Below are 14,597 nucleotides of genomic sequence, written 5' to 3'. Positions count from 1 at the left end.
CAGTAGTAATTCACTTAACAACGGTGGCAAGGAAGTTCGCAAAATGGGGCAAGACTCACTTAACAATGGTGAGTACCCTCCAGAGAGGTCCAACATCTCAACGATGGCTTTAGGCTAATTACCTGCAGTGAGAATACACTAAGGACTTTGGTTTACAAGCCCTGCTTGTGTTTAACCTCATAAAGAGGATTTACTACTGAGAAAATAATTAGCACGGCAGTAATAAGATGTCTCGTTTAGCAAGGGAAATGTTGGGCTCAATTGTGACTATAAATTGAGGACTACCTATACATAATAATAATAACCTTTATTATCAGTGCACAACATATGTGCACTTACAATCTTTTTGGACTGTTGCCTTCTGGCAGAAGATACTTCTGTCCTATTATCGCAGCACCATTGAGAGTGTCCTGACATACGACATTCTTGCATGGTATGGGAGCAGCTCTGTAGCAGACAAAAAAGCTCTACAGAGAACCATTAAAACTGCCCAGAATATCATCGGACTTCAGCTACCAGCCCTGGACAGCATCTTCGAATCTCACTGTTTGAGAAAGTTGCATAACATTCTCAGAGACTCTTCCCATCCTGCTTACAATCTGTTTGGACTGTTGCCTTCTGGCAGAAGATACAGAACAATGAAAACTCGGACCACACGTTTTCTGAATAGTTTTTATCCCAGAGCTATAATTGCACTCAACAATGAACTAAAGGGCCACCATCAATGAGCTGTTGGACAGTATTACTTGGTCTGTTGTGTGGATGTTTGGGTGGTTTAGGGGTGGGGAATTTGTGGTGGGTGGGTGGAGGGTATTTGGGGATTGTTATGTGTGTTGGACCTGGTCTTTGGGTGTTAAGTGAATTTCGTTGTATGAGTATACTGTGTATATATGTACAATGACAATGAAGTTATTATTATTATTATTATTATTATTATTATTATTATTATTATTATTAGTAGTAGTAGTAGTAGTACAATGAGATTGGTCGAGCTCCCTCAGTGCACCCCCCCCAACGCAATACAATTCACAGTGAAGACAGAAAATCCCTAACCCAATAAATCATATTAACAAACACCCAGTCTTATTACACCAGTGTTAAAATGTTACACATTGCGCCGGCCCTGCAAGTCCATCGTACGTAATTATGATGTTATTTCGCATTCCAGAGTGACAGCCCACAGATAAAAACTGTTCTTCAGCCTGTTCGTGCGGCTGCCTATGCTTCTATATCTCCTTCCCAATTGGTAGAAAGGTAAAGAAGGGGTGACCAGGGTGTGAGTTGTCCCTGAGGATTTTCCTCACTCTTCTAAGGCAGCGAGCCCTAGCGGTCTCGTCTAGTGGTATCAGGGGGCAGCCCACAATGTTTTGTGCTGTGCTCCCCACCCTCTCTAATCCGCGGCTGTCAGGATGGCATGTGTTAGGAAATGGTTATTTGTCTAACTAGTTGGTCAGGCAATATATAAACCAACAATGTATGTTTGCAGTCAGAAAGGTTAATTGCTTTAAGACTGTATTGCATCATCCTGTGTCCTGATTGGCTAAGCTTTGTAGCAAATGTACTTAAGGGAAGTCTAGATCATGGCTTGTGTGGATACACCACCATTTTACCTGCTTACTTGCTGTAACTCTCTACCTGAACTCTCTGCACGATCACTGTTTGATCATAGCTATATGTTGCTTTCTACTATTTATTGAATGTTTTGATATTGAACTTGTTCCTGTTTTGAAATTCAAGAAGAACTGTTTTATTATGTATGACTACAACTGGTAAGAAGACTTTGTACTTGAAATATCCCTGGATTGATCTTTTAACTCTCACCTTATCTGTGTATGACTTGGATTGTTTTTGGACTTTGCTTTACTTTTTTCTAAAAGTAAATGACTACCACAACTCAATGTGTTTGTATGTTAACTGTGATTGTTCACTCCCAGTCGCTTTTCATGCATATACTCAAAGGGTACTCTGCTCAATAACCCACAACATCGGTTATCAGCCAAGAGTAGCCTTAACATTATGCCATACCATAATGCAATAAGTGAGGATGCTTTCTATCATGGACCGGTAAAAGGAGGTCATCAGTTGTTGTACAGATAGCCATCTACTTCTTTAAAAGAAGGTTCATTTACTATGCAGGCTTGACTGGTTCATGCCATCCTTATGGACTCTAAGGCAGGTGAAACTCAATTTCATTGAGGGCCGCATTAGGGCTATGGTTGACATTGGGGGGGGGGTGACTGGGTGGGCGTGGCCAGCTTGATGCCACTCCCCAAATTGCTGGCCCGATGTTTCTTCTTTGCATTGGGTAGACCGGGCTGAAGTGACATGGGTTAGCCCCTTACATTTTCCAGGCTGGGCCTGGACCACATTGGGGGCCAGATCCAATCCGCAGATCTTGAGTTTGACACCCCTTACTCTAAGGCCTCTCCTTAGACCTTAGTCTTGTCAACATTGTGGTGCTGAACTCTTTCCTTCACCAGGAGTAGGCAAATTGTTTCCTCTCCACTTATTTTTCACACTGACCACAGCCCATTGTCCAGAATGATAGAAATTGTACTTCCAAACATCTCTCTTATTCTAATCTCTGTTTTGGTCTGCACAGTAACTACAGTAGTGGCCAAAATTGTGGAAACCTTTTGGGAAAAGTGTATTTTCTAAAACAAGCTAATAACACCACTTTTTTTTTTTTTTGGAGTAGTATCATAAAATTGTATATCAATGGAAAGATAATTTAATCAAGAATGTAATGCAATAACTTTTATGAAGGATTTGCTATTAGAATAGCAGTTACAGTATAAAGAAGAAAAGTGAAACACGTAGAAAAAACGAGCTATACAAAAATGATCACCATAGAAAAAAAATGAGATATACAAAAATGATCACCATGTCAGTTAATACTTAGTTGGTATTAACTAATAACTAAATAAAAATAACTTTTAGTATGAATTATGGCCTTACAACGTCTTCCCATGGAGTGAACCAAGTCTTTTAGTTCTGCAGCTGTTATCATGTGAAACCAAGATGCCCTCCAGAGATCCAGAATCTCAACAATGGCTTTAGGCTAATTATCCACAGTGAGAATACATTAAGGACTTCAGTTTACAAGCCCTGCTTGTGTTTAGCCTCATGAAGAGGATTTATTATTGAGAAAGTATTTAGCACGGCAGTATTAAGATGAGCTGCAGAAAGAATGGGTTTTAGCAACTCGGTGTATCTTGTATTTATTTCATCTTAAAAAGGATGCCACTCAGTTTCTCCATTCCAACTGTTATTAGTTCGACATTAAAATCAACAATCCTGCCTATAATTTTCTCATTCCATGTAGCAAAAAAAACCCCAATGCACTTAAGAAACAAGTTAATTAATTTCTGAACTTCTGAACAACAAAAAACAACCTCATAATCACCAAAAGCCTAATGGCAAAGAACATTACACATTTTACCTTTTGCAAAAGGACTTTTAAAAGATAACAGATCAGGCTGAAGTCAGTATTTTGTGAAACTTTAAGAGCTTAAAGAACAGGCTTTGGCAAAAGTACTTGGTGAGTATTTTTAGTTTTTGATAAGTTTTATAAAATGACACGCCGAGGAATTTTTAAAGTTATTCTAGACAAGTGCCTGAGTCCAAGTACGGCTGTGGCTGAAGGAACAAGAAAATATGCCCAAATGTTGCTTTTTAGAAGTTCATATTTTGCAAGATGCTTCACCTTGCAAGATTGCTAAACAACTTCAGAAGCCTAATTTCCCTTCTATTTCTATTTGGAGACTTTCAATTGTGGGGAGGGGAAAAAACATTGCTGCTAACCATACAGACTTGCAAAATTGAATAAGGGATAATTTCTTGCCCTCAACGAAATTAGTTTTAACAGAGAGGCCAACCCAAGATAAAGCTAGCATTAAAAATGGCCCGCTGCCAAATCCAACATACCATAAAGGTAAAGGTTCCCCTCGCACATACGTGCTAGTCGTTCCTGACTCTAGGGGGCGGTGCTCATCTCCGTTTCAAAGCCGAAGAGCCAGCGCTGTCCGAAGACGTCTCTGTGGACATGTGGCCGGCATGACTAAACGCCAAAGGCGCACGGAACGCTGTTCCCTTCCCACCAAAGGTGGACCCTATTTTTCTACTTGCATTTTTTATGTGCTTTCGAACTGCTAGGTTGGCAGAAGCTGGGACAAGTAATGGGAGCTCACTCCGTTACGCAGCACTAGGGATTTGAACCACTGAACTGCCGACCTTTCGATCGACAAGCTCAGGATTGAACTCCTGCCTGCGGGCAGAGTTTGCCTGCAATACTGCATTCTAACGACTGCACCACCTTCCGGCACAATAAGAAATGCTGGGCTTAGAACAAAGGGGCTGGCAGCATTATCAACTTGCAACACTTATCAAACTAAATCTTTTCCAGTACTTTTATCTCAGCAGACTGCAGCCGGATTCTCATTCATTTTCAAACTTAATTGTTCTTTTGTTGGCTTTTCCTGCCACATCAAATAAATAATAGATGAATTCAGCCTGAGGAAGTACCAGAAACGTGGGGTGGGGTGTGTGTGTGCGTGTGTGTGTGTGTATGCACGCATGTGTATCAGTAGTGGGTTTCAATTTAGTTTGCTACCTGTTCACTCGTGCGCATGCGCAGAAGCATTCGGGTGGGTGGGCAGAGCCTCCCGCCCAGTGGTGGGTTCCAAATTTTTTTACTACTGGTTTGGTGGGTGTGGCTTGGTGGGCATAGCATGGCTTGGTGGACGTGACTTGGTGGGCGTGGCAAGGGATGGATACTGTATAATCTCCATTCCCTCCCCAATCCAGGGGAAGGTTACTGCAAAATCCCCATTTCCTCCTGATCAGCTGGGACTTGGGAGGCAGAGAATAGATGGGGGCGGGGCCAGCCAAAATTTTTACTACCAGTTCTCCGAACTACTCAAAATTTCCGCTACCGGTTCTCCAGAACTGGTCAGAACCTGCTGAAACCCACCTCTGCTCCCCCGCCACCACTACCGGTTTGCCCGATCTGGGGCGAACTGATGTGTATTTATTAGCAAGATCTGTCTCCAAAAAAAATAACAATAATAACTCAAAGGATGCATTTATAAATCAAGGAAATGGTTTAAGCCTTACCTGCTGCGTCTCTGCATCTTGCTGAACATACGTGACTTGAGACGGGTCTGTGAAAAGAGTCTTAAAAAATAAGTTAAAAAGGATTAAAATAATTTCAATATTCTTTGGCTATTGGAAGTTTATTAAAAAAAATATATTGCTGCTGAGGAACTGATATCGGAAGTAATTTATTTTGATTTTTTGATCATGCCAAATACCTTTGCCGCTGTGGTAAATATTTAATACATTAATATTCTATACCTTTATATGAAAATATGTTTTGTTTCAGCATCTAAACATCAGCGGAGTTCTCAAAAGCGTGAGATATCGTTAAGACAGCAGCTTTCATCTAGAGCAGGGGTCTCCAACCTTGACAACTTTAAGCCTAGAGGATTTCAACTCCCCAGTCAGCAAAGAATTCTGGGAGTTGAAGTTTCTCCAGGCTCAAAGTTGCCAAGGTTGGAGACCCCTGATCTAGAGAGCACTAATGTATCTTTCAAAGCATAGCTATGAATATTTGAAATTTAAGACTGAAAGCAATCACATCAAAAGTTGAAAAGAAACATCTGCGTGGCGATTTAGCACAGGCATCTAAAATGACCTTATGATGCTAAAAATGAAATTTGTTTTTTAAAAAATAAGCCGATCCACACAGTCTGATGTTTCATGAATAGCACATAACGGATTTAATTTTTTGTACAGTCTTTTCAAACAAGGACATTCCCTAAAAACTTATTAAGCTAGGTTTCTCTGAAAGACAGTTTGTCGACCATCCCATTATTGTACAAATGCATTGGTATATTCTACAGCAGGGGTCTCGAAACTTGGCAAATTTAAGACTTGTGGACTTCAACTCCCAGAATTCCCCAGCCAGCCGTGGGGAATTCTGGGAGTTGAAGTCCACAAGTCTTAAAGTTGCCAGGCTTGGAGACCCCTGTCCTACAGAAATTGGTTTCCCAGTTCATAGGAGCCAATTGAAAACCCTAACAAGGCTGTTTTATGTCCTATGTAAGTAGGGGAAGGGCATAGTTTGGTGGTGAAACAGCCACTTTGAATGAAAAATATTCGAGGCCTGGTCTCCCCTAGAAAGAATTTGCAGCAGAAATCCTGGAAAGCACAGTGAAGACATAACTACATTCAGAAAATGTTGACTTACAAACTCATCTGAACCACATTTCAACCCAGAATGTTGGGTTAAATAAATAATTCAATGTGTCTGTCGTTGGGTTAATTCCATAAACAATGATTAAACATGGATTTATTTATTTATTTATTTATTTATTTATTTATTTATTTATTTATTATCGGACTTATATGCCACCCTCTCTCCACAAGGACTCAGGGCGGCTCACAGCGATAAACAACAAGAAGTCCAATTAAAATTCAACTATAAAACTAAAATTAAAATTAAAATTCCCATTAAAAACCCCATTCAGTCCAGGCTGGCTTGGCGAAACAGCCATATTTTAAGGTCACGGTGGAAGGAGCGAAGATCGGGGGCTACCCGGAGCTCCAAGGGGAGCTGGTTCCAGAGGGTAGGTCCGCCCACAGAGAAGGCTCGCTTCCTAGGGGCCGTCAGCCAACATTGTTTGGCTGACGGAACCCCAAGTAGGCCCTCTCTATGTGAGCGCACGGGGCGATGGGGAGCTGTTGCTGGCCGCAGGTGATCCGCCAAATACCCCGGGCCTAACCCATGTAGGGCTTTATAGGTAGTCACCAGCACCTTGAACCTTGGATGTTGGATTTTAATCAGTATTAAGCCATCCAATCCAACTACTCGGTTTATAATAGCTAGCTTCTTCTTGTTCTCTCCGTAAATCTGTATCATTAAGTGTATGGCCCCGTCGTGCATAGTACACGACACGAAGCTTGCCTAGAGGATACACAAAAATCCAAGACAAAAGGGCATTTAAAAGCCACAATTTTAAATCAACATTTAAAATTTACCAAATGTAAGCTAACGCACTGTTAGAAACAACCATGCTTTGGTGAACTAATGAGTTGTCCCAATTTGATGCACCACTAATGACTCAGGAAACAGCATGTCAAGAACCTTTCTTTTGTCTGCCCAGGGCAATGATGGCTGAAATTAATTTTTCCTGCAGTTTCACCAAAGCAAAAAGGATAAGCTGCCTATTCCGTAGCCACTGGAGGTTTTTGTTTACAACCTCTTTGCCGTTATTTGGAGTGATCAGAGGAAGGATTATGCACAGCTAAGAGCCCTTAGGATTCAGAAAGCCATGTAGGTAGCTGGCCCTCGTCCTAAAATGACATTATTTCTCTCAGCGGTCACGAATAAGCAGAAACACAGGTGGGGAGGGGGGAGAATCACTTGCCTGAGTGGCTTCCACAGGATGGATGTAAACTAATGTATGCTCTGAAGTGTCTACAGAAGTGTAAGAGGTGCCATCAGCTGTGTAGACCACTTGCTGGGAAGGGCGATCTTGGTCATCACTGTACACAATCTGCGCCACTGTTCCATTGTCAGGGACAAAGTGGACCTGGAAGAGTATGGGAAGGAAGAAAATACTTGTAAGACGAGATAGAGATAAGGGAGAGATAGAGGGAGAGAGATAGAGTCAGAGAGGGAGAAGAGAGGAGGGAGAGGGAGAGAGGCAGAGAGAGACAGACAGAGAGAGAGAGGGGGAGGAGCAGACAGGAGGGAGAGAGACAGAGACAGAGGAGAAGAGGGAGAGAGAAAAACAGAGACAGAGAGAGAGGGAGGAGAGGAGGGATAGACAGAGACAGAGGAGAAGAGGGAGAGAGAGAGGGAGGAGAGAGAGAGACAGAGAGAGAGAGAGGAGAGGAGGGAGAGAGAGAGAAAGAGAGAGAAAGAGAGACAGAGAGAGGGAGGGAGGAGAAGAGAGGAAGGGGAGAGAGAGACAGAGAGACAGAGACAGAGGAGAAGAGGGAGAGAGAGAAACAGAGACAGAGAGAGGGAGGAGAGGAGGGAGAGAGACAGAGACAGAGGAGAAGAGACAAAGACAGAGACAGAGACAGAGGAGAAGAGGGAGAGACAGAGACAGAGAGAGACAGAGAGGGAGGAGAGGAGGGAGAGAGAGAGAAAGAGAGACAGAGAGAGACAGAGAGAAAGAACAGGCAGTTTGGTGCAGTAGTTAAGATGCTGGCCTAGAGACCAGTAGACTGTGAATTCTTGTCCCACCTCAAGCACAAAAGCCGGCTGGGTGACTTTGGGCCCATGACCAGGAGACAGTGAATTCTAGTCCTGCCTTAGGGATGAAAGCCAGCTGAGTGACTTTGGGCAAATCACCAGGAGATGGTGAGTTCTAGTCCCACCTTGGGCATGAAAGATGGCTGGGTGACTTTGGACCTACCACCAGGAGAGATTGAGTTCTAGTGCCGTCTTAAACATGAAACCCAGCTGGATGATTTTGAACCAGCCACTCTCTCTCAGATCAACTTACCACACATGGTTGTTGGGGGATAAAAACGAGGAGGAGGAAGGAATAATATATATGTTTGCTGCCTTGGGTTACTTATAAAGTAATAAAGGCAGGATAAAAATCTAATAAATGAATAATATGTAAAAGTGTGTGGGACACAGTTACAACAGTCTATCCAAGTCAGACAGAAAAATAGGGCAAAGATAATCCAATTTTGAATGAGAAAGTCCAACCTACAGAGTTCCTTTTTAAGAAACCAGAGCAGGGGAGCATAGGAGTTCAGTCCAAAACTCAGCTAATCAGAATATTTGATGGAAGCAATTTATTTTCTCTGCAACTGGATTTAGCTGTCTTATTTTTTATTAGCTTCAAAAATGATATATGATTCCAAAATACAGAGGGAACTTGGCATATTAATAAATTTGTTCACTGTTCTGTAATGGTTTAAGGTTGAAAAAGAATGGACCAGAGAACTACACAAATTATACAAAAATTTGAAATGTTTATAAATACTGCATATCAGTCAAAGTCATAAACATACAACAGTAAGCAGTAGGTCTAATTTATTGAAATAGGAAGCTCTTATTTATATGCTTTTCTCCTGCAAAGAAAAATCCAACAACTACCGTATTTTTCGGAGTATAAGACGCACCTTTCCTCCCCTAAAAGAGGGTGAAAATTTGGGTGTGTCTTGTAGACCAAATGTAGCCCCACTCAGCCTCTGAAACGGAGGTTTCAGATGCTAAAAAAACAAGGCGCAGAGCTCACAACCAACGAACCTGTTGCTAAAGTTCAACTCTGGGAACAGCTGATTGGGGGTATACTGGGAGGCCATCAGCTTTTTTCTTATTTTCCTCCCCAAAAACTAAGGTGCGTCTTATACTCTGGTGCGTCTTATAGTCCAAAAACTACGGTACATACGATTTTTCTCCAAAAATTTTCTTCACTAAGAAAATGTAATGATGCAACCTGCCACATGAGGCAGTCGTCAGCTGTTTCTGATATTTTCTAGCTAAGCTGAAAATTTATCATGATTCAATTACGGTAATCAAAGCCCTTTCTTAGGGAAACCTGCATATTAGGAAATTTCATAGCATCAAGTGAATCAATTGTTGAACTACGAAAAAAATCTGTGATGCACATCCAATGAAAATCCATCTCCCACCTCCCTCCCCAAAAAAAATAATAATAATAAAAATCAATTTAAAGTACGTGTTTAACTAGTTCAGAAAAAACCCCGATTCATAAATTCACGCAGGTTAGGAAGGAAAGAATTCTATAATCGCTTATAGTCACCTGAGTAGTGTTCTGGTCCTGCTCAACTGATTCAGACCACACTTGAGCAGTTTCCGCTTTCAAATCCATGTCATCTTGGCCATGAGACTCCATTCTGAGGTAGTTAATCGTGCAACTAAGCTTGTCTGAAGGGATTCATATGTCTGTTGTACCTTGAGTCAATGCAGTATAATCTGCAACAGAGCAATAATGACAGAAAATTGTCAAAGTACAGCACATTTAGCATTCAACACAAAGTGGTGATGCTTCCCTATTACCATGCATGTATAAGGGAGAATCTGCACAGGATCCAGGTTATGATTAACAGAGTTGGAAGGGACCTTGTAGGTCATCTAGTCCAGTGGTCCCCAACCTTTTTATCGCCGCGGCCCGCTGAGCGCGCGCAGGGTGGGGGCACGGCCCAGGAGCTTTTGCGCACGGCCCAGGAGCCTTTGCGCTGCAGCATTTATGTCCCCCGGCCGCTGCGCGGCCCGGTGCCAGGTACTCCACGGCCCGGCACCGGTCCGCGGACCGGGGGTTGGGGACCACTGATCTAGTCCAACCCCCCGCTCAAGTGGACCCTACACCATTTTGGAGAGATGGCAGTCCAGTCTCTTCTTGAAAGCTTCCATTGATGAAGCTCCCACAACTTCTGAAGGCAACTTCTGTTCCATCGGTTGATTGTTCTCACTGTCAGAAAATTCCTCCTTATTTCCAGGTTGAACCTCTCCTTGTTCAGTTCCACCCATTATTCCTTGTTAGGCCTTCAGATGCTTTGGAAAACAGCTTAATCCCCTCCTCTCTGTGGCAGCCCCTCAAATATTGGAACCCTGCTTATCCTGTCTCCCCTGGTCCTTCTCTTCACTAGACTAGCCATGCCCAGTTCCTGCAACTGTTCTTCATATGTTTTAGCCTCCGGTCCCCTAATCATCCTGGTTGCTCTTCTCTGCACTCTTTCTACAGTCTCAACATCCTTTTTATAGTGTGGTGACCAAAACTGGATGCAGTACTCTAGGTGTGGTCTTACTAAGGCTTTACAGTGGTATTACCTCCCTTGATCTTGATTGTATCCCTCTGTTAATGCAATTTAGAATTGCATTGGCTTTTTTGCCTGTGGCCGCACACTATTGGCTCCAATAGTTGGATCCAATCCGTTGGATCCAATCTGGTTTGGTCACCAGGACCAGAGGTTTAGCCTTCCGAACTTTCGGACTCATGCCAGAGCCCATCCTTAGGAAACTTCACTTTAGCAGTGTTAGAGAGACGTTCCCTCAGGATGGGCTCCGGCATGAGTCCAAAAGTTCGGAAGGCTAAACCTCTGGTCCCGGTGACCGGGCCAGATTGGATCCTGCAACATTATCCTGGACACGTATATTCACCTTCATTTGTCGAAGTATCTCTGTCACATGTCACAAGGAGCCTGGATAGCTCTGCAGACTAAGCACTGTAATTTAACACCAGCTGTCTGCAATTAAAGTAAGTTCGAATCTCCCCAGGCTCAAGGTTGACTCAGCCTTCCATCCTTTCTAAGGTAGGTAAATTGAGGACCCAGTTGTGGGGGCAATAAGCTGACTTTGTATAAAATATACAAAAGTATGAAGGCTATGGCTTAACGCACTGTAAGCCGCCCTGAGTCTCTGGAGAAGGGCGGCATATAAATCAAATTAAAACAACAACAACAACATGCATAGGCACAAATATAAATCAAGCTCCGTGAATTAATACAGGAAAGGTAACCTCTTTTTTTAATTGGTACTATTAAGATCAATCGAAGACCATAACTGGGCTCATTCCTTCTGCTGGAAAGTTATTTTGCTAATTTTAAGATTTGAAATCTAAATCAATATTGACAAGATTCGAACATTGCGCTAATAATGCCTGCTTGGTACTGTAATGGTTTACAATATTACTCTGTGTGAATATAGGCTATACTGAATTGAACCCATACTACGTACGCATGTATAATCGCTTTCAACGGATATTTGTACTTTATAGGGAGTGAGCAGTGGTGAAATCCAAATTTTTTTACTACCGGTTCTGTGGGCGTGGTGTTGCTTGGTGGGCATGGCAGGGGAAGGATACTGCAAAATCTCCATTCCCTCCCTACTCTGAGACCAACCAGAGGTGGTATTTGCCGGTTCTCCAAACCACTCAAAAGTTCCTCTACCTCCAGTGATGAAGCACCCACAACTTCTGAAGGTAAGTTGTTCCACTGAATTAATTGTTCTCCCTGTTAGGAAATTTGAATTAATTGTTCTCCCTATTAGGAAATTTCTTCTTATTTCCAGATTGCTTCTCTCCTTGATTAGTTTCCACACATTGTTTCTTGTCTTGCCTTCTGGTGCTTTGGAAAATAAATTGACCCCCTCTTCTTTGTGGCAGCCCCTCAAATATTGAAACACAGATATCATGTCACCCCCTAGTCTTTCTTTTCTCTAGACTAGACATACCCAGTTCCTGGATCCGTCCTTCATGAGTTTTAAACTCCAGGCCTTTAATCATCTTAGTTGCCCTTCTCTGCACTTTTTCCAAAGCCTCAACATATTTTTTTGTAATGCATTGACCAAAACTGGATGCAGTATTCCAGGAGTGGTCTTACTAAGGTTTTATAGAGCACTATTAATACGTCACATGATTTTGATTCTCTGCCTCTGTTTATGCAACCAAGGATCAGGGAAGGACGTTGTAGGTTTTCATGAGAAACGGCAAGACGCAAGAGGGAAACGATCGAAGATTTTTGCAACCCCGTTTTCATCATGTCGCTTGGTGCCTTCAAAACAGCAGCATAACGAAGCCAAACCGATGCAGATTTTGGAGAGGAAAAACGTCAATGATGATCAGGGCAGATTAGCAATAAAACTGATTCGTAAGATGTTGAAGCATCGACGTTTCATTGCATTTGCTGTGGTTTCTTAAACAAAAAAGAAATTCAGACTGTATCTGCTCCCTCGCGAGACGGCAAAAACAGGAATGCAGTATCTTTTCAAAACCATTAGTGCTTCTTTCCTCTTTCATAATCCTAGAGTGCGCCTGACAGCTACCATCGGCAGAACGTAAGCGCACCTGCAGCAATATGCTCGCGTCAGTTGGTGTTATGTCAGAAGAAGCGCATGGAAGCTGCAATGTGAGCGGGATGCGAGGCCATTCGTCAATTCCTCCGATCGCCGCAGGATCCTCCAGACTAGCTCAAGGTAGCCGTGTGGGTGTGAGGAGAAGCAAGACAGCTGGAAAATATACTATGCCATTAGGAAGGGCTAAAAAGGGAAGCGGGCTGGCGGATTTGAGAGAGGAAAGCAACTCACCCCTGACAGAAGGCAATATAAACAATCCACTACGACACCAGAGAAAGCACACTTGTTTTGCCTTGTCTGGAGAAGCATCTGCTCCAAACTCAATGCCGCGGTGCCCTTGAGGCTTTATCCAGCATTGTTTAGAGCAGGGGGTCTCCAACCTTGGCAACTTTAAGCCTGGCAGACTTCAACTCCCAGAATTCCCCAGCCAGCTTTGCTTTGCTGGCTGGGGAATTCTGGGAGTTGAAGTCCGCCAGGCTTAAAGTTGCCAAGGTTGGAGACCCCCTGCTTTAGAGGAATCCTTCTTACAAGGAACTTGGGCTGGCATTTGGACCTAACAATATGATCAGGTTGAAGGGTGGTAGACTTTAGACTTTAGAATAGAATAGAATAGAATAGAGCTGAAAGCAGGGTGGATTTGATTTAAATCGAGTTGATTTAAATCACAATTGAAATCATGATTTAAATCACTAGTAAAAAGGTTTGATTTAAATCAACTCGATTTAAATTATAATTTTTAAAGAGCAACTGTCACCTCTGCTACTCCTTTGACCCACTGTTGACTCACTGAGTCCCAGTGTTGCAGAATATACAGCCTCGTGCTACATAACTAAGCTCCATTACATGCTGAATAAACTAAATTATGTATGTATCTTAAATAGAAAATTATCTTACGATAGATTTTTTACCCCAAAAGTTTTTTATTAAAATAAATTCGATAAAAATCAAAAAAATCCAATTTAAATAAAAAAAAATCCGATTTAAATCAAAAAAATCTGATTTTTTTTGATTTTTTTAAAAAAATCATTGATTTTTATCCACCTTGGTTGCAAGGGACCTTGGAGGTCTTCTAGTCCAGCCCTCTGCTCAAGCAGGAGAGCCTATACCAGTGATGGCTAACCATTTTCTCGTCGTGTGCCGACAGTGTGTGTGCGGGCACCCATAATGCAATGTGCGCCCCCCCACACATGCACACGCGACTGCCCACACGCTCCCCGTGCATGTGCGTGCAACCCCCTCCCGCCTCCCATTTTTGACCAAGCAGGCCTCCCTGCAGCCTCCGGGGTCCAAAAACGGGCCATGGTGGGGGGGCATGCCGTACCGTGCTCCACATGAGTGCACGACCCCCTCCAATGCATGCACACACATCTCCTGCATGCGCCCCATATCCCCAAAATCAGCTGGCTGGCAGGAGGCCGCAGTGAAGCTGAGCTGGGCGACGGCTCGCGTGCCCGCAGAGGGGACTCTGCATGCCAGCTGTGGCACGCGTGCCATAGGTTCGCCATCACGGGCCTATACCATCTCAGATAAATGACTGCCCAGTCTCTTCTTAAAAACCTCCAGTGATGGAGAGCCCACGATTTCTGGTGGCAAGCTGTTCCACTGGTTAATTGTCCTCACTGTTAGGAAGTTCCTCCTCAACTCCAGGTTGCTTCTCTCTTTGATTAGTTTTCAACCATTGTTTCTTGTCCTGCCCTCTGGTGCTTTGGAGAAGCCCTCTCCTTTGTGGCAGCCCCTCAAATGCTGGAATACT

General features: G+C 43.0%; 1 protein-coding gene across 1 annotated transcript in view; it reads right to left on the bottom strand.

Moving 5' to 3' along the window:
• Positions 1-14,597, bottom strand: part of PRDM10 (PR/SET domain 10) — a 66,504-nt gene that overhangs the window by 40,501 nt on the left and 11,406 nt on the right. The window contains exons 2-4 of the mRNA XM_070952274.1: positions 9,795-9,967; positions 7,431-7,595; positions 5,116-5,175 (exon numbers count right to left, since the gene is read on the bottom strand). Of these exons, the coding sequence (XP_070808375.1) occupies positions 5,116-5,175; positions 7,431-7,595; positions 9,795-9,887 (318 nt within the window). The 5' untranslated portion in view covers positions 9,888-9,967. The remainder of the gene's footprint in view (positions 1-5,115; positions 5,176-7,430; positions 7,596-9,794; positions 9,968-14,597) is intronic.

The sequence above is a fragment of the Pituophis catenifer genome, unplaced genomic scaffold (genome assembly GCF_029215685.1).
Source record: "Pituophis catenifer annectens isolate HBS135680 unplaced genomic scaffold, rPitCat1.0.hap2 SCAF_12, whole genome shotgun sequence".
Taxonomy (NCBI): Eukaryota; Metazoa; Chordata; class Lepidosauria; order Squamata; family Colubridae; genus Pituophis; species Pituophis catenifer.
The sequence above is the reverse complement of the archived record's forward strand: the minus strand, read 5'-3'. Positions and strand labels throughout refer to the sequence as shown.